Source organism: Alligator mississippiensis, chromosome 1 (assembly GCF_030867095.1).
Source record: "Alligator mississippiensis isolate rAllMis1 chromosome 1, rAllMis1, whole genome shotgun sequence".
Taxonomy (NCBI): domain Eukaryota; kingdom Metazoa; phylum Chordata; order Crocodylia; family Alligatoridae; genus Alligator; species Alligator mississippiensis.
This window is the reverse complement of record NC_081824.1, coordinates 144794666-144813723: the sequence shown is the minus strand read 5'-3', so window position 1 is coordinate 144813723 and position 19058 is coordinate 144794666. Positions and strand designations below refer to the sequence as shown.

Sequence of the window (19058 nt, the reverse complement as noted above, 5' to 3'; positions counted from 1 at the left end):
TGGTGACCAAAATGTTTTTCTTTAGATGTTGCCAAAATATCATTTTATTAATTACGGAAAAAGTTCAAACCTGCAAACAAGTCAAATCAGTGAAGAAAGATAATCCAAGATAGTCCGCTCTTATGCCACAGGTTCCGCACTGACTTGGGGCAAGATTCTAAGCCTCAGTTCCCCATGTGAAAATGGGAACAACAGCATACTTACCTCATAAAGATGCCATGAAGACAACTGCATTAAATAATACCACGATTCTTTGGGTACCAACGCAACTACTGACCACCTCAATTTACAATTTAACTGACTGATTTTCTTGCATACAGACTGGCCTCTGGCTGCTTTACTATTCCATCCGGAAAGAACACAGACCATCTGCAGATGCTTTCTCAGCCTGACAAAGGGTACCTGTACTCAAAAGCTTGCAAAGAAGAATTTTTCCAACTTTCTGAGTTGGTCTAATAAAAAGATTTCAGATTTACCCAATAGAACCTTGTCTGCCTATGTCCTTAGACCAACACAGCTACAACTTAAAACCTTTAAAGAATACCAAGCTCTGATACCAAAGTTTGTAATTAAATTGTTCTTGACTGGATTATTGATTTTAAAATACCAGGCCTTCAATTCTCTGTGGCAAAATAAGAAACAAACCAAAACACTTTGACTGAAAGGAAGTCATACTGATGTCTACATTTAGACTCATCAGCCCTCTAGCTTCAAAGGGTAAATCAGATTGGTCAAGAAAAAGCAAGTGGGGTAACAAGTGGATTTTTAATACATTTTGTATTACAGCTTAATAACGTGAAAGCCTGACACATGCTCATGTTGAATAATTCAATGGTTAAGATCACTAGAGTACTAGGTAAATTCCCACGGTCTCACACATGACTGGCTGAAATTGATCAGTTCTTTCACTTGAGACTTTCTCCTTACCTGGATGGAACTGTCATCAAATTTTTCTGTTCCAATTTCAGTAACACTTAATTGTAGACGATAAAGCTTTGGCTTATCTCTGGAGTCAGAACCATCTGTGGAGCAAGTGGAAAGCACTTCATTTGTAAGTATCACAGCTTCACTATTTGACGGTGTGAATATTCATAATAGGTAATTCAAACCATTATACATTCAGAGCTAAGAAGGTTAACCAAAAGTTAACCTGATTTTTTACTTCCTTAACTTTCTTTAGAAGCACTAAAAAGCTGCTAACTTATGTGAATGAGACTCTATGGAAGGTGAATCATCATGGAAAATCATTTTCTGAACTGAAGAAAGGAAAGTTATTTTTTCTCAGATCTGTGCATGGACTCAGGTATATTCACGTGTGTCTAATTAGTAGCTTACAAGCAAATGTCATATACTAACCCAGAAAAACATGAATATGAATTAAAAATGTCTGTAGGGTTGACACTTATAAAGTGGTTAAATAGAGATCAGTCTCATCTCCATGAGGATCTCTCTAATGAAACACATGCTCCCATCAATGTGTCAAGATAGTCAACAACTGAACAGCCATGTATGTCCCGACTTTCCTCCTCACCCTCCCCCCTTTACCAGATGTTGAAAGTCTCCAAAAATGTTAGTAGTACCATATTTACTTGAATCTAAGACAACATTTTTCTACCACCAAGCAACACAGGGGGGAAAAAAGAGCCTCATGTTAAATTTGAGTAGTAGCCTAGGGCAAGCAGAGGTTTTGCTCTGACCCTGAGTTCAGGATCAGAGCAGAGCTGCCACCTGCCCCACGCTGGGGTGACTCATGCAGCAGAAAAGGAGCACAAATTAGGAGGGGATGTGAGAGAGACCATGAAGCCTGCCCCATCACCCCCACAGTTTGCACTCCCCCACCACCTGTCTGCCCCCACCTCTCTGCTTTCCTTATTGTCTGGCTCCCAGCTGGGTTCCACAGTCCCAACCCTGCCTGAAGGCGCTACCCCTAACTTCTTCCTGACTGGGCAGAATGGGGCTAGTCTGTGGCCACTGCTGCTGCTGACTGTCATGGAGCTGGAGATAAGTTCCCAAACTAGCTTTCCTGGATCACTCATTTTATATTCATTTATCAAGAATCCTGGTTTTCTATGATAAAAATCACAAATTGGCTGATGAACCCATCCCCCCACCCCCAGTCCAGTTTTTTCCATGATTAAAATGAAATGTCCTCTTGCCCTCCCCCTCTCTATATAGGTATCAGTTCAACATGTTTTATTGATATATTTACAATTTTAAAGCAATTTGGAAGCCTACCACTGCCTCAATCACGGTAATAAAACAAATTATAAACATCTATAAATGTTGGTGTTTGATTTTGGGTTTTTTATCATGGAAAAAAATCAGAGCTCCCCATCACCTTCACTCACCAGGACACAGGCCCAGCTGCAGCTGTCCCTTATACTGCTTTGTGGCACCGAGTGGCCCTGATATGCCAGTGTCCTGCCCATGCCACTGCTCCTCTCTCTCGACCCACAAACCCCCCACAGCCCTGCTGGTGCCCCTTACTCCCCACCCACAGCCTCCCAGCCCTGCCCCCCACCCCCCCCAGAGGCAGCCCCCAGCTGCCAGGACTACAGGGCCAGGGACCCAGGCCTACAGCCTCCTGCCCCCTGCAGCTGAACCTGAGCCCTGGCTACTGCCTATGGGAAGCAGCAGCTACTGCAGCAGAGCCAAACTCAGCTCCCCTCCCCCACTGGCTGAACAGAGTGCATGGGTGGGGGAAAGAGGGGAGAGGCAGATGCAGGCTACCTGCTGCAGGCTCAGGATTCCCTGCCCTGCTGCCTTCTCCCTGGGACTTCCATGGCCCAGCAGGCAAGACCCAGCGTGGCTGGGCAGAGCAGGATCAGGCGAAGAAGTTTAGTGCCACCACCACATGGCGAGGTGCCCCCTGCCCTCCCAGCAGCAGCAGGGAACACAGCTACGCCCCACCACCCCACACTGCTGCCAGGTGGGCTGGGGGTGCCTCACCATGGCGGTGCAGGGCTCGTGGCAGTGACATTGAACTTCCTCATCCTGTTTGGTCTTGCCCACTGGACTGCAGAGGCCCCTAGGGGGAGGGCACCAAGGTGGGGAGCCCCAAGCTCACAACAGCAAGCCTGATCCTGCCCCATGCACAAGTCTGGGGGAGGCCCACATTTCCCCCCCACCAGGAGCACGTGCAACGGTGAGGAGACCGTTTCCCCTGCCACACCCCAAACAAGCTGTCCACAGCGTTGTTCTACTCTCTGCCTGGGCCCTGTGACCTCACATTCTGGTCTCGGGCCCCAAGCCCCATGCATCACCTCACCTGGGCAGCAGCCCTAGCCACAGCCCTACCCAACTCCCTCCTCCCTCACTGTGAGGGGCTCAATCCCTTCCCTGCCCTCCCCTCCCCAGACTTACCTCTGGGAAGCTGCTCTGCAGGCTGCCTGGTAACCATATACATGTGTACCTGCACATGGTGCCCCCTGCCTGACCACCCTCCTTCTGCTCCCCCCAGACCCTTGCAAACTGGAATTCTGCCAGCCTGCAAGGGGAAACCCACCATTTCCCAGATTTTTCTCCTTAAAGAAAAAACCTGGGTTTTGCCGTGGCAAAAGGAAAACCCGGATCCCTGTTTATCATCCTATCTGTTCTGATTTGGCTCGTTTTTTTTGTTTTTTTTTAAATAGGTGAAATATTCTTAACCTTGATCTTGCTTTGTGGATTCCTCTATGCACGAGGACCAACAAATACGTGATTATGGGAGCCCATGTCCGTAAGGGCATTTGTTTGCAGGTTTTCCATCTTGTGTTGCTTCCCTCATTGTAGCTACTTTGCTCCCACTATACTGCTATAGACGCTGTCACCAAAGTTCACAAAATTTCATCTCAAGTACCATACACCACGGCTTTGCTGAATAGCATTTTAATGATTTGCAGTTTACCACCAGCAGAGACAGCAGAGCAACTGATGAAAGCCACACACTGACCCAACATGGGGAAGACAAGAGAAGGGGTAACTGACAATGTAGACAAGGAAAACAAAACGAAGAATGTGAAGGTGAATGTTGACAGCAGAGAAACTAAATAATGCACCCAAAAACTGAAAGCGCTCATTCAGCCCTTTAATGTCTCTTAGATATGGGATGAACAAGAGGCAACAAATAAACTGTAGCTTAAGGATATATGCCTCATCAGTGAATATCATCTAAATTTAATATACCTATTTTGGTAAATATAGTAGTTTCTGAAGCAATAAGTGCTGATTTTAAAAGGGTGAAAAGCAAACAATGTAATGAAGTGATAAAAGTATAACTGCGCAATAAACTTAAAAAGCAACAAAAAGTTCAGGTATTTGTTTATACCACCTTAGAGAGCTGTTAAAATCCATTATCCCCCCAACCACATGAAAAAGATGGAGAAAACAGCTACTGATAAAAGTGAAGACATGATAATTTATTACACACTTTCAGCCATTTAATCTGCTCTCTCCCCATTAATCCATCTTCCTAGCACTTACATTCCAAAATCTTGAGTAGCTCCAAAACAGCTAGTCCGCATTTTTATTGCATTAATTATTACTTACTACAATGTGTTAGATAGATCCTGTCCATATACAAGATACAGTCTCTGATGCAAAAAGCTTGAAGTCAAAAGAAGCTATTCCTAGCCCTAGGAGAACATAAGGTATCAAACTTAAAATGTGCATTATTTGGCACATTGCCTGGAAACTGCCAAGAGAGACCTGATAAAACAAAATGCATTATGGTTTATATTTTATTTTGTATGCATACAAACACATGATGGTGTAGTATAAAATTTTTTACTTGCATGAATATGCGAATTCCCCTTTTCTGCATTGGAGACAAAGATGTACAAAAAATGGTTGCGTTTTCTCAGCGTAGATGCAACTAAATAGGACATGAACATCTGACACAAGTACTAACTTTGAAAGAGATACTTACCTCTTATCTCATAGGTTCACTTCATTATTTATACAGCAAAGACCTTTTAACCATCACTATGCAGGGGTTAAGCTGCATTTCATCTTTTATAACTTAACATTTTATGCATTTGAAATATATGTTCTCCTGTGACCTTCTTCAGTATTATGAATTTCTTCAAAAGTTTTAAACAAACATTTATACCCAGTGCCCAAAGCACCTGGAAAATTCATATTTGAGATTTAAAAAGAAAAAAAATCCTGCCCTTGTCATGCAAGACAATTCAGCAAATAGTAATGTATGCAGATTTTCCCATTTTACCAACTAACAGATATTATAAATAAAACATGCTATTCAGTAAAAAAAACAAACTAATAGACATTACAGATTCTTTGCCATTTAAACAGAGCAAATGCTATGTTGCCAACATGAAACTACATTAACTCAATTTATTTTTCTATCACTTATCTCTTTTTCCACAGACAAATGAAAGACAGAACTTCATTCTAAATTTGCCTTGCACAGTTGCATTTAAAAAGTTTCATACTTTAAAAAAAATCATAATTTTTTTTTTTTTAAAAGAAAAACTTAAACTGTCACTTAAACCATGTTACTTCAAAAATATTATACATGGAATTTATACTTTTGAGAAAAGACTGCAACTGAAGTATGTGTCCCACTTCGCACTGTCGAACAAATCTTTGAAAAGAAAAAAAAGAAGTACTGCAGCTATGTAAGGGCTGGTCTCCAAATAGAGCTGCACCAGTTTAACTAAAAACGTTAAATTAAACTGATTTCGTTAATGCATGAAGCCATGCTGGATACTTATGTCTGTTTAAATGAGACATTTCATTTGAGCTGCAGTTGATGATGAACACATTTAAGCAAACAAAAAAAAAAGCCACTCACTTTGAATGGAAGGCATCAGAATGAGATGTATACCTGCTTACATTAAAATGAATAACCAAATCTTTGCATAGAGAAACCTTCCACAGACTTCCTGCACAAGCTCCACACGCAACAAGGTTTTTAGCACTAGAAGGATTCAAAAGCTGGATAAACGACTAAGAGAAAAGGCTGAAAGACTTGAAGTATCCTAAGGTATTAAAAACTGCCAATGGATGTAGTTGCCTCACTTCACCACTACAAGTCAAGCAACATGTGCAATTTGCAAAGAAGGTGCTAACTGTACAAATATTTGCACTGAAGGCAGATTCCATGGGTAGTGTCCTTGAGAAATGCCAGGTAGTAAGGCGGTGTGAAGCTTCAGGTGCCGATTTGATTCAGAGGAGATTCAGCCTGATTCAGCAGCTGAATCTCCAACTCCGAATCGAATCAGGAGACCAAAAAAATAGGTCTGAATCGATTTGAAGCTCTCCAAATTGATATGGAAGAGATTCAGAGAGCTTTGGAGATTCGAGCAGTCCCCACACGCTGCCGCAAGGAGCTGGACCTGGGCTCCATGCTGGTAAGTAGGGGGCAGGAGATGTGGACCATGGGGGGGACCCCTGCCAGGCCCCATCCCCTGCCTGCTCCTCCAGCCCCTCTGAGCATCCCCCAATTACTCTCCCAGCCTTACCCATGGCTGCCTCGCCTGGCCCCAGCTCCCAGTTCTTTCAAAAAAAAAAAAAAAAGAAAAGAAAAAGCCCCACACTCACCAGATGCTGCAGCAGCAGTCAGGGCTTCTGGAGGCTCATGGCAGAGCCCCTCATGCAGCACGGGGTAGTGGGGGGGGGCAGTGGGGCTACACCCACCCACCTGGCAGGAGCTGGCGAATGCAGGGCTTTAAAAAAAAAAAAAAAAAAAAAAAAAGAGCCAGGACACTGGGGCCAGGCGGGGCAGCCATTGGGGGCACTGGGAGAGCAGGCAGGGGATGGGGCCTGTTTGATTTGGAGCTTCAGCAGTAGCCAAATCTCCAAATCAATTCAGGACAGCGATTCAAATCACCAAATCAAATCACTGTCCCTCAAAATTGGCCAAATCCGAAGCAAATACTGGCCAGTTCACACAGGTAGACCCCTACTTGTTACATATGAACAAATGGTTGCAATGCCTGGTGCTGTTTCAAGATCAAAGGGATTCAAAGGCAGCTGGGGAACAAGTCAGTCAGTCAGGGGGCTGGTTCCATTCTCCTTCCAGTCCCCCTGAGCCCCCTTCTACTTGATGACGGTTTTGGCTCTGCCCTCCCCCACTGCTGCCAGTTCTCAAAATACGTTACTTTTCTTGAAGCCCTCTCATTTAGTCCCAGCCTTCATTTTTAGGTAAGTTTCTAAAGTTCTGGGTTGCAGAAAAATATTGATAACGTTAACAATAGCTCAGAAGACCCCCAAAAAACCATTTTTTTTAAATGATAATGCTCACACCACTCATGATTTCTGAGCAAGTGTGATCAACAATTCTCTCCACATCAAACACATTCATAGCATCTAGTCCCTCCTGGTCAGGAGGCCTGGGTGCAGGCAGCAGCGCAGAGCAAAAAGTCACGTGATTCTAACAACTGTCCTCAGCATTACAACACGTGAATTAAATGGAGTAACAGCAGAATTTTGATAGGTATTGTTGTAGCCTGGTTTTGTGCCCAATCTAGTGTTGACTTTGCCAGGGAAATCTGTAAAATGGCATCCAATCTGCAAGGTAAAGAATGAATTCCATGGTCTGGGTTTGGAAAGGTGTAATGTAGTTTTCCATGTATACCAGACTTTCTGCATTTTCAGCAGCAACTCTGCTCTCTACCCAATTTCCCTTCTTAAATTGCGCTTTGGGCTTTTCTTAAAAAATGGTACTTTATGTCATGTTGCTGTTACAAATATAGGATGGTATATTTTGGGTCCAACTGGGAAAATCAGTTACCCTTATAAATGAAAGAGCTTTAAGACTAAGGTGGTTATATAGCAGAAAGGAGAACGGGCGCATTCATAGCATAAAGAAGGTTTTTGGAAAATGGGCACTGTTGAAGGTGAATCTAGACAATCTAAAAAGCCCTGTGACAAGTGTATATGGGGAGGTAACTTCCACTGGAAAGATGAACTTATGCAGAATCACATTTCATATACAATGATCAAAGCAGACTCAAGTACACTGAGAAATAGAAAAAACCTTTTGCAGCCTGAAAGCCTAATAACAGTAATTGGTAAAACAGTTATATTTTCAGAACTATTTTTAAAGAACAAAAAGAATGTTGAAGTGGTGAGACTAAATTTAATTATAAGAATTTCCTTCAGGATGATGGACTAAAGAGTCAAGGTTTCCAGATTCCACAAAGTTGAATCTCTATTGGATGATATTCCTTGTGAAATGAGTCCTTTGTTCATCCAAACATTCGATCTAGATGCCAAATGTCTGGAGGGGGGATAATTATTCCACTAAGTGATGATATTAGAGCAGCATGTGAGAGAAATGTTAATAAGAAGTATACCGTCATAAAGGCAGTCTCTAAAACAGACAAAGAAGGTAGCTGGCAAATTAACTGGGAAATGGTATTCTGGTAGACTTCCTACCCATAGTAATTCTTAAAAAGCAGTAAGGATATTCTTTTCCTGTTTAGCAAAACAGGACGTATATGTAAATTTGTTTAATTAACAGAATCAAAGGACTCTAATGATTTTAAGGTGAGGTACATCAGCATCAGAACCAGAAATACTGGAAACATGACTGAAGGAAACTTTCCCATGCTATTACTCTGTGTCCCATTTGGGTAATTCACCTGTTCCTGGTAAACGCATCTTGCAGAGCAGTGAGTTGACTAGTCAGCTCTTGAGCAGTACTGAAGAATACCAACAGGACTCTGCTGCATTGACATTATAGACTGCAGGAAAGTGTCTAAACACCAACTCTAAGTAAGAACACTTCTCAATAGCTTTATTCCCCTCTCCAAAAACTGAGGAGCTGAGGAGAGAGCAGAGATAAAAGCCCTTTTCTGCCAGGAAGGGGGGAAAAAAAAATATCATTCCCCATGTATTCCACAACCATATTGATCATGAAGTGTTTTGCTTTCCATTAGAGCTCCACTTAGACCACCACTAATAACACTTCGAAATTTAGCTGCAAGTCTTACTGCAAGGTTTTGTGTTTTGACTGCTAAGCAAACAATTAATTATTTATAACTTGTCTGATGGTTCTCCCCCAGTAAACAGACTAGTTAAATGAATCAGCTCGGAAAAGGGAAACCATTGTTTCATATGATAAAGGAGCCCATTTTAAAATAAAGATATTGAAGCTTACTTGTTGGCAAACAAAGGTTTTTTCCAGTACCGTTTTTAGTGACTAGTGAGAAAGAACAGCATTAAATATAGCATTACCTTCGTAAGTGTGATAGTTGTAGTAGGCAAAGTGATTCCTTCTCCCTGGGGTTAGAAACACATGCAGAGGACCCAGGTGAAGGCAGCACCAGCAGGACAGATACCATGCAGAACATGCGGCAGAGGGCAGGAAAAGAAAAGACAGGAAAGGGTGAAACTGTAGCCGCACAACACTTACTCAAAAGGATGCAGTGCATTTTATTCTTTCAATTTAAAAAGCTTTGTGATATACAAAGACATTGATGCTAGTGAATGGATTAAACTATTATTTTAGAAGCTGACAAGCTGTTAGAAGAAAGCACAAACAATAAGTCAGTCTCCAAAGCAATGTGCAAAGGCTGAAGTTAACTGTACACAGAGTTGCCACCTGTCTCATTTTATTTTATTTTTTTGTTTTTCCAATTATCAGATGTCTTATTCCAATACCCAGATGCACAGAGCTTTTAAACATTAAAATAAACAGATTCTATGAATAGTACACTTAGGGGAAAATAAAAAGAAAAAAAAGAACGTCAAAAAAGCCTGTAAAGATTGTAAAAATGCAGACAAATGCAAACAGCTAATTTTAGACTCCCCAAAACAATACCAAATAATTCTGGCATATGCCAGGTGTTCTGCTGATTTCATTTAATATGAAATGAAGGTTTACTGCTTCAAAAAGATAACAAATCAATCACTTAAGGTACAGCAGCTAAAGTGTTACATCAATTCAAAATTACTTTAAATAGAAAAACCCTCTTAGCCTTCAGGAGACAAAAGATCCCTTCAACTTCCAAATACCAAAACAACATTCCTAAAAATTGCATTATCGCCCAAACAAGATACGCAAACATCATGGGGCAGCGAGGTGGGTTGGCAAGAAAAAGACCTATAATTAATGCTGACCACAACATATGAAAAAATATTCTATTTCACCCTCAAGAAGTAAAGCGCAAAAACACACACTGTAAAAAACAGTTATACGTCTTTTTTTTTTTTTTAAACAATGCTAGCTCACCTCCGACATCTCCCCGCCAATAATCATAAATTATAGACTAGCTTGAAGATTTAGTAAGTCTGTAACCAAAAATGCTTAGTTTTGCAAATTATTTGGAGAACCAATGGAGGTTAACATATATTTTTTAATTAGAAAAAACAAACTTAATTATATAACAGTGAGCAAGCTAAAATGTACTTCTTTTTAATAGGTTTATTTTAAATGTATTACTCCATAGTATACAGTACTATTAACCAATGTACTGCAGTATACTCCAAAGCAATATGATCATTCCAATTATAGCACTAATTTAGTTTTAAATGCAGTCATATTTAAAAGTAGAACTATTCAAAATGTTGCTTCCACCAATCTGAGAAAGTTGAAAAATATATTCACATTTTCAATGTATTCTTAAGGTGATAACTGCCATGTGCAACAACTACTTTTCCATATAAAGTTGTATACTGACACACTTACAGGTAAGACGTTAAATATTTTATTGTGACTTAAGTGTTTAAGAATCTAAAAGTGATGCATCAAGTTTGGCACCCAAAAATCCCAGCTAAAAAATTAAGTCAACAGTTTATAAACACTAAGACAAAGAGACAATATTAACACTAATTTCTTGTCTTATCAAGTTTTGATTCATTGGAACTATTTCTCATTTCACAACTTGGACTTCAAACCTATACTCAATGATTCCGAGTTATTCTCTTTCCTTTTATCTTGACAAAATCAGAATCAAGTTTCCATTAAAAACCAAGTGACTCAATCAATGTTCCCTTATACTGCCAGTTTAACGAACGCGATTTGCCTTCAGATTTTTTTGATGAAGTTGCTTAACACAAAAAACAAAAGAACACTTCGCAACACTGCAATGTTAACCTTTATAAGTAGCCCATAAAAACCTACAGATATTTGCTACCAAAGTGATATGATAGTTGTTAAAGAGTGCTAAGGATTTTAACTACTGCAGACTATAAAATCTAATTCAAGCATACCAAATTGAATCTACAATTCAATCAGAACCCCACAGGCCATAAATAAATCAGATCTCTTACCTGGGCTTAATTCTACCAGATACGGTAGTTTCTCAGGAGGAAGGCAAGAGCCATAGCCAGACCCATCAACTCTTTCCTTCCCCTTTAATGGCTTTCCATCAGTTTGTTTCTTGGATTTCTTTGGGATATAGTCAGGAGGACGTCTTTTCAACTGAAACACTAATATTCCTAGAACACATTATATACGTCCATTAAGTTCAAGTGTCAAAATGTAAACAAAAACACAACAGCCCAAGAAGTGTCAACTGTTCCTCATTTATACAGACTGTACTATGTTCCTCATGTTTCTTTGACAAAACAATGTAAAACTATACTGCTCGCTACCTCCACTCTTTGCCAACTTCAGAGAATTCAGGAGAACGTGTACCTTTCTATTGGTATAGCACAATAGAACAAACAGCACAGAATGAGGAAATCAAACCATGAAGAACTTCTTGGAAAGTTTTGGATGTGGACTTAAGAAAAAAATATATCTCTACTCTACACAGTTGCACACTGATGGCTTATATCTTCAAGAGAAATGGTTGTATTTTGTTTTAATGTACCTTTGTCACTAGGCCATTCCCTGAATATCTGAAGAGGGCACTCATCATCATCAAGGATAATTTCTTTAGCACTTTTATCATCCGAATGTTGAGAACCAGGAGGAAGCATAACCTACAGAAGGGAAAAAAAATTCAGTTTCTGTACAGCAACTATTGGAGATTAAAAATATTTTAGGGAAAGATTTTCTATTGTATCATTATCAAAGAAGCAGACATTGGACAAGAACTTTTTTATCCTCCAATTCATCAAAAATTTTGCCTTTATAACTGGTAAATCAGAACTTAAAGCATCTTATTACCCTCTGTCCCATAAACAAGGTTTTAATTGTCCGAGAATAATCTTCCCTATACACAGGCCTATAACTGTTTTGAACAATACAATGTGCTGGATCAAATCTACCTCTCCACTAAAGCTGCTCTGAAATTGTAATGGAGTCAAAGCTAGCTACATAGGCTATTAAGGAATTCTCTCTTGCTGGGGAATCCTCCCACACAAAAGATCCAACTCCATCCCTAACTGATACACAAATGGTATAACACTTGAGTGGCCCAGAACTCCTGTGACCTCTGACTCCCAGGATGCAACATGGGTGCAGGGAAAAGGGCCTGTAATGCCACATTTCTATCCTATACCCCATAGGGCGGACTTAAGGATTGTGCCGAGTGGGCCTACTGACAGTCAAATCATACAATACAGAAATCTTCAAAGTGAAGACAAAAAGAATTTTCTGAATTTTGTGTTCTAGTATTAGTCCAAGAAATCATCAACTCATACCACATGCTTTTTCTCTTAAACTTCACTATGTATTGAAACAGTAATATAAAAATCTGGAAGCCACTGCAACTGATTTTCAATACTGTATTTCAGCTGATAGCAGATATCCTTAACAAATGGAGCAAGAACATGCGTAATAAAAGGTTCAAGATTGTAGAACTGGAGCATGATTAGGAAAGTCACTTTACACTAATATTCTATAAGCATGGTCTAGTCTACAGTGCTGCTGTGTGCCTGTAAGGCAAAATCCAAATTAATAGGTGGCTTGAAGGTACAAATCTCCCTCATGTAAACTGTGCTCATTAGGCAAATCAAAAAAGCACCCACCATGCATAGTGGGCAGTTCGTACTTTTAGCTCATCTTTGCTGTCAGCTCTTTGTTATCAGAAACCATGAAACTGAATAGGCCTTATTACATGGAACTGACTACGGCCTATTAATTGCAAGACTTATGAGAGCAGTAAGGCATACTGATACAAGATAAGAAGCTTTAACAAGATGCATACAGCTGAACACATGCTGTTCCCATGCATGCTTAATGTGCGTTAAATAATACCTTCAGTACTGAAGTCTGTAGGATATGGCAAATACTTAGTGTCATTTACCATTTTTAAATGACTGTCCACGTTCCTGCAAGAATCTTAACCCATCTGTACTGTATACTGTCTATACTGGGAAATTTTGCTGCTGAGGGAACTAGCCTTATGCAACCCTTGAATTCAGGAAACCACGATGAGTATAATGGTGTGTGGCCTTTAAAAAGCCTTACCAGAATTCCTCCCAATCATGGGTAATCATACTTCTAGCATCCCCTACCACCTGAAATCTTGAATTTATAGTCATTACATTGTTTTAAACTTGGCTTTCTGCATGCAGTTCTCTCAGTTTAAATGCACCTTATCACATGAAACCGGATTTGTATAGTGTGTATCCAAAGTGGTACGTACATGGATCATCAGCCAGATCTAAGCCCAGGCTCTCTAGTAAGCTAAAGGAACATTTAATAAGAGCTCTGGATTGTTAACTTATGTGAAGCAATCACTAAAGAACAGTGGCTTTGCCTGCAGCCTGCCCAACAATTTACTATATAAAAGAGAAACTTTGGAATTGGGATACATACATTTAATGCCTGATTCTGGATAGGTATGTTCTAGCAGTTCAAGATAGCACATAGAAACACAAATCTGACACATTTCATAAGGGATGTGATTTACGATCCACACTAGACATGCACTTTATTCCTAGCTCTGTCTGAAGTGATTTTGTACAGCCTTTTAGGTGACTTGCCTATAAAATGAGGGGGAGGAAAGAGTGTTTACTGCCCAACTCCTGTGGAGTGTGGGATAATAAACATTAATCAGGGTTCTGAAATGCTCAGGAGTACAAAGAACAGAAAAACAGAAGAGCTGAGCCTGAAACTCATGGTTCCCATACAATTCTCAGTCCAGCACACATCTATGCTAGAGAAAGGAACATTTCTAGGTCCTTTCTAGATATCAGAAATTGAGGTGGGTAACACAGGCTCTGCACATCTTGAAGTCTTCAATACAGATGGAAAGTTTCAAGATTTTAGCAGAAAGCCTCTAAGCTCTGAGCATTTGTAAACTATGATTATCAGGTGTATAACTTGGCCAAACCTAATCAATACTCATGGAAAATGTACAAATAAAAAGGTACCCCACCCATCCCACCAACTCACTAAAATACCCCTGCTAAGTGCCAAGTTCCTGCTCAGCAGTGAACAACACACACTTCTTTGAATGTCTATAACTTTAATACTGACATAGCTAAGGTTATCTAAATTTCCCTAATCTTTGTCCTCAGAAGTGGATGTATTGGTTTTGCTGGCTACAACGTTCCAGAATAATTCATCCTAAGGCACAAAGCAAACATGGAAAATTTGAACCCCAACAATTACATTTTAGCAAGTGGAAAGCTAGGGCTTATGATGGAAAGTGAGAGATAACAGCTACAGGCCAGCTTTGCCTACAATACCATTATAGCCATACTTAACATTAATGTAACTGACATCTTCATTACTGGGCACTGTAACAATAAAACACAACTGAAAATCAGACTTCCAGGGACATACCAGTCTCTTCATAGATAACATCTTAATCTGATTTTCAGGTTTAATTAAATATTTTTTACCTTATTATGATTTCTGGATCATGAGATGCATCCTTAAGTTAACTTACTACCCTGCACATCTCTATTTTAAATACCATCCAAAATTATCTCAATACCCCTAAAAGCCTAACTTAAATAATACCTTCTACCAAAGGTCAGGGATTAAAACAAGATGCTCATAATTCCAGATTTCATGTCCTCTCCACATCCCATTCAGTATTAACCTCAGAGTTCTTCCAAATCCCCTCCATGTTTGAAATAAAGAGGATTTGACTTGCTAGATTTTTTTTTTTTTAAATGAAGCCTGGCTAACTCTAGGTTAAACAAATTATCTCCCATCATATTTTCAAATGCAGACACATACGTTTATTAAGTACTAAGAATGGAACAGATGCATGTTACAGAGCCCTACCACTAATCATACATAAAAATCCAAGGTAACTGCTCCTGAAAGAAGTGTAGTAACTTTACTACTAAGAAAATTAACTGAGAAGAAGAACATATGTACCTGATCTACTAATCAAATTTATTCTGGGGTAGTAATTTACTCAATGCATATCTTCTTAACACCATCCATCCATCCATCCATCCCTCCCATACATACTGATGGTCAGATACTATGGGAGCTTGTCCTAGAGAAGTAGCTTTGAATCTGTCCTTTAGAGAAAAGTAAATTTACAGTGGAATAAAATCTAGGGTAAATTATTCTGCAGTAATCATACTGCCTGTCTGTCCCCTATACAATCCCCTTTCATTGAAGAAATATAATTTAGCATGTTTCCTGTTTATTCTAAAAAGCAGGAAACTGAACGTAACAGCTTTCAAACTTTTGTTTATAACATGGTACTCAACTCCTTGCCTACCACTCCTTTTTAAAGGCAGCCAATTGAATTTATGAGATCATTCTAATTAATCCAATGATTCTCAACCAGGGTGCCTTGAGATCCTTTCAAGGGTCCCGCACGATGTTAGCACTGTTAGGTGTGCAAACATGATACACAAGATAAACCCAGAGATTTTAATTAAGCACTGATAGCGTTACAAACATTCTGGCCTGTTATGGTCTTTTTGAGTTCTTTGCAGAAGAATTGCTCTATTATTTTTCTGAAGTTAAAAAATGAGTGAAAACCAAGAGCTGCCATTTTCCAAGGTGCCTCAAGTCTAAAATGATGGAGAACCACTGAACTAATTAATTTAAAACAGTACTATTTAAGCTACTTATCATACAAAAGTCTAAGAGGTAAAACAAACTTGAAAATCACAAAGCAGAATACGTTACTTAAAAGAGATCAGGTGGCCGATACTGACAAACCAGAAATGAAATAAAAACCCCACCATGGATTTTTATGGTAAGTAATATGATTATCAATAGCTACTGGTTATAAAATCATCAGTTAACTATCTACTACCTAAAAGGGAATAAGGCACTCTACTGGAAGAATCACTAGTATACAGGGGTTCAACAGTTTCTCCCACAACAAAACTAGCTGTTCCAGAGGAAAATTACCCATCTCCAACCAGGTAGAAGTAGCTCCCAAGAAAGTTTATCCCAGGAGAATGAATGGATATATACTTCCCTGCTGCTTGACTTCTCCCACAGACCAGGAAGAGTTGAGCAGCGAGAAAATGTTCCCGATCCATTCCGAGACCAGGGTCATCACGGCCTGGGAAAGGCAGGTAGAGCAGCTGCTACTTACCTCTTCCTGGTCCCAAGAATCGAGCAGTGACAACTATCCTCCCTTCCCCAGAGTAGTTCACCCCATCTCATCATCATCTGATGAAGAATGTCTTGGATTCAAAAGTTTGACTAAGCTTGATTAACTCTGAACTACATATTTGACATAATAAAAAAATAAGCTCCTAAGATATCCTCACCTCTCGCATGTAGCGATGGCTTAAAACCAATTAGTTCTGCCATATTTTGAGGTTAAAAAACCACCTTGTTTTCTCAAAGGACATCCGCAAGCAAACAAGTACATCCCAAAGATAATGCTATCAAGTAGTTCAGCTACATGCTTAATCATTCAAGGAATAGCCAGAATAAATAACTACAAACCTAAGAGGAACCAACTGTGACTTGAAATAATATCTTCTAACAAGGATAAAAAGCCTGACACAACCAAACAATCATTGAGGAATCCAAAATACAGACATTAATACTATGTAGAAGGATTTAAAAGACACGTATGTGAAGGTTACAGAAGATGTTGATACTCAGGTGGGGAGCCATCAAAGAGGTAAGAAGAGCCATCAGAAAAACAAAAAATAGTCTGAAGACAAAAATGGCTGGAAGATGACCGAGTATCAATCTGTAGTAAGAATTATGTGCCCCTATTTGAAATCCATTTTATATTGAGAAATATGACTATGCTAAAAAAGCTGCCAAGGGATGGGTAAGATACAAAACAGTGGTGTGGCTTGGTGATGGAATGGGATAGAAGTACTAACAACACAAAAGCATTTCATAAGGTACGACTGTATCAAGGAAAGGATAGCAATTATAAGCTGACAATAATTTAGTCTTTTAATTAAGAAAGACAAAAGCTAAAAGACAGGAGGAAGTATTTTAGTAGGCTTCTCAGTCCTGAGATGAAGGAAGGCAAGTAACAAATGGGCATTTTCAAGACAGCCAATAGAACAGCTGAATTGTGAAGAGCTTCAAGACACAATTATAGTGTTCTGGAACAACAAAGGATTATTTGTTGACAGGGTTCCCATTAAATTATTGAAAACAGGAAGTTAAATAAATAAGACTTAAACCAATAGCGTGAGGCATATCTGGCCCTTCAGGCTAGATTGAGTGGTGCAGGACCAACCCACAGACCAAATGAACATCATGGGAACAGCCCCACATGCTAGATTGGGCCTATGGCTCCCCTCCTACCGCGCATGCCAGATCCAGTGCCTGCAGTGCTCACTCTGGCCAGTCCAGGACTGCATTGTACAGTATAAGCTACATGTGGTGCTCACTCCAGCTGGCCTGGGGCAGAAGCTGTATACAGCATGGTTCCTGGACCACCAGGAGTGGCATGGTGTGCTGCAGAGTCCTGAACTGGCCAGAGCAGGCACTGGATCTGACACAAGGGACTGGTTCTGGGAAAAGTTGTTCCAATTTATCAGCTACTCAAAAAAAGATGGAAATATGATGTTATACTAACAGATCATAAAGTAAGAATATGGGAGGACACTGCAAGACACGTTCTGAACCAAATGAAGAATTAGGAAGAGGGTAGGAAGAATTAGGATAGAAAAGGTGCGTGTTTACAGTTCAAGAAAGAGTACAAGTATGGATCTCTGCCTCCATCCATACAGGGTTATGGTGGGAAGATGAACTATCCCCACAGTAGTTATTAATGTTGCAATGAAAAAGTGGAATAATCACAGTAGAATGCTCAGAATAGGATGAATTTAAGTGGCCTGCACTAACTCTTTGGCTATGTTGACTCTCTGGTCATCACAGTCATCAGAAGATATGTACAAAGGATGGTTGGAGAATTGAAGAAAGCAGAAAGAAAAATAGGACTCAAGATCAATAAAGATAAAAAACAAAAACACATGACTGTAAGCTCATGAGACTATCTTAAACTCACCTAGTTATCTGTAATAACCAAAGAGCACAAGTTACTAACAACAATCTAATTAGGGCAAAAATTAAAGCATGGGTATGTCAGTCAGTTCTCTTCAGAGATTTTTTAGATATACAAAGCTATTACAAGGCCTATTTTTATACAAATCACCTTCAACTAAAAAGCCAGACAACTAAATACTTAAAGAGAGAAAAAAAGTGATATGAATTCTTGTATCAGTTAAAAAAAAATGTATGAAGATCATCTCATATGCAACAGCAGATGGCCTACAAAGAGCCAAGAACGTAAGACACTAATTTTTGCTGAGCATTCATATACGACAGTAAAAGCACCACAGAAAAGCCCTTAAGGAAATAAACACCAGTAATTCTGCATTCTGTGAAACATTTATGTTGTGCGCGATGAATATGGCTTGCAAACCAAACATGGAATTAGGAAGAGAAAAATATGGATGGATAAATACAAATGATCCCACACTGAATGAAGCAAAAATCCTGGGGAACAAAATTAAAATCTATCATTAGGTATGAACAAAAAAAGCCAAATAGACAACGTTAAATCTGGAATTTCATAACTGGAGCAGATGAATTTGCAACTTGAATATTTTCATTTACATTCCTTCCTTCCAACTCTTTTCCAAGCCCAATTTAATTCCCATCTTTTTTAGAAGGCAACTGAATAAAGCTCTTTTGTGGAGACCAATATTAATAATATGTAGATGTGTACTTAAACACGTACCCATATGGTCAGTACATATGGTATCCTCGGAATTCATGCTGCAGACCTCCAACAAGCCAATGT

At 39.6% G+C, this 19058-nt stretch overlaps 1 protein-coding gene across 19 annotated transcripts in view; it reads right to left on the bottom strand.

Moving 5' to 3' along the window:
• The window catches only part of AFDN (afadin, adherens junction formation factor), a 195571-nt gene that overhangs the window by 84934 nt on the left and 91579 nt on the right, over window positions 1-19058 (bottom strand). For 14 of the 19 annotated variants that reach the window (XM_019479784.2, XM_059714980.1, XM_059714969.1 and 11 more), the window contains exons 7-10: window positions 11766-11877; window positions 11221-11388; window positions 9184-9228; window positions 928-1022 (exon numbers count right to left, since the gene is read on the bottom strand). In XM_019479784.2, the coding sequence (XP_019335329.2) occupies window positions 928-1022; window positions 9184-9228; window positions 11221-11388; window positions 11766-11877 (420 nt within the window). The remainder of the gene's footprint in view (window positions 1-927; window positions 1023-9183; window positions 9229-11220; window positions 11389-11765; window positions 11878-19058) is intronic. The other 5 variants (XM_059714992.1, XM_019479785.2, XM_059715042.1 and 2 more) reach the window with 1 other exon arrangement.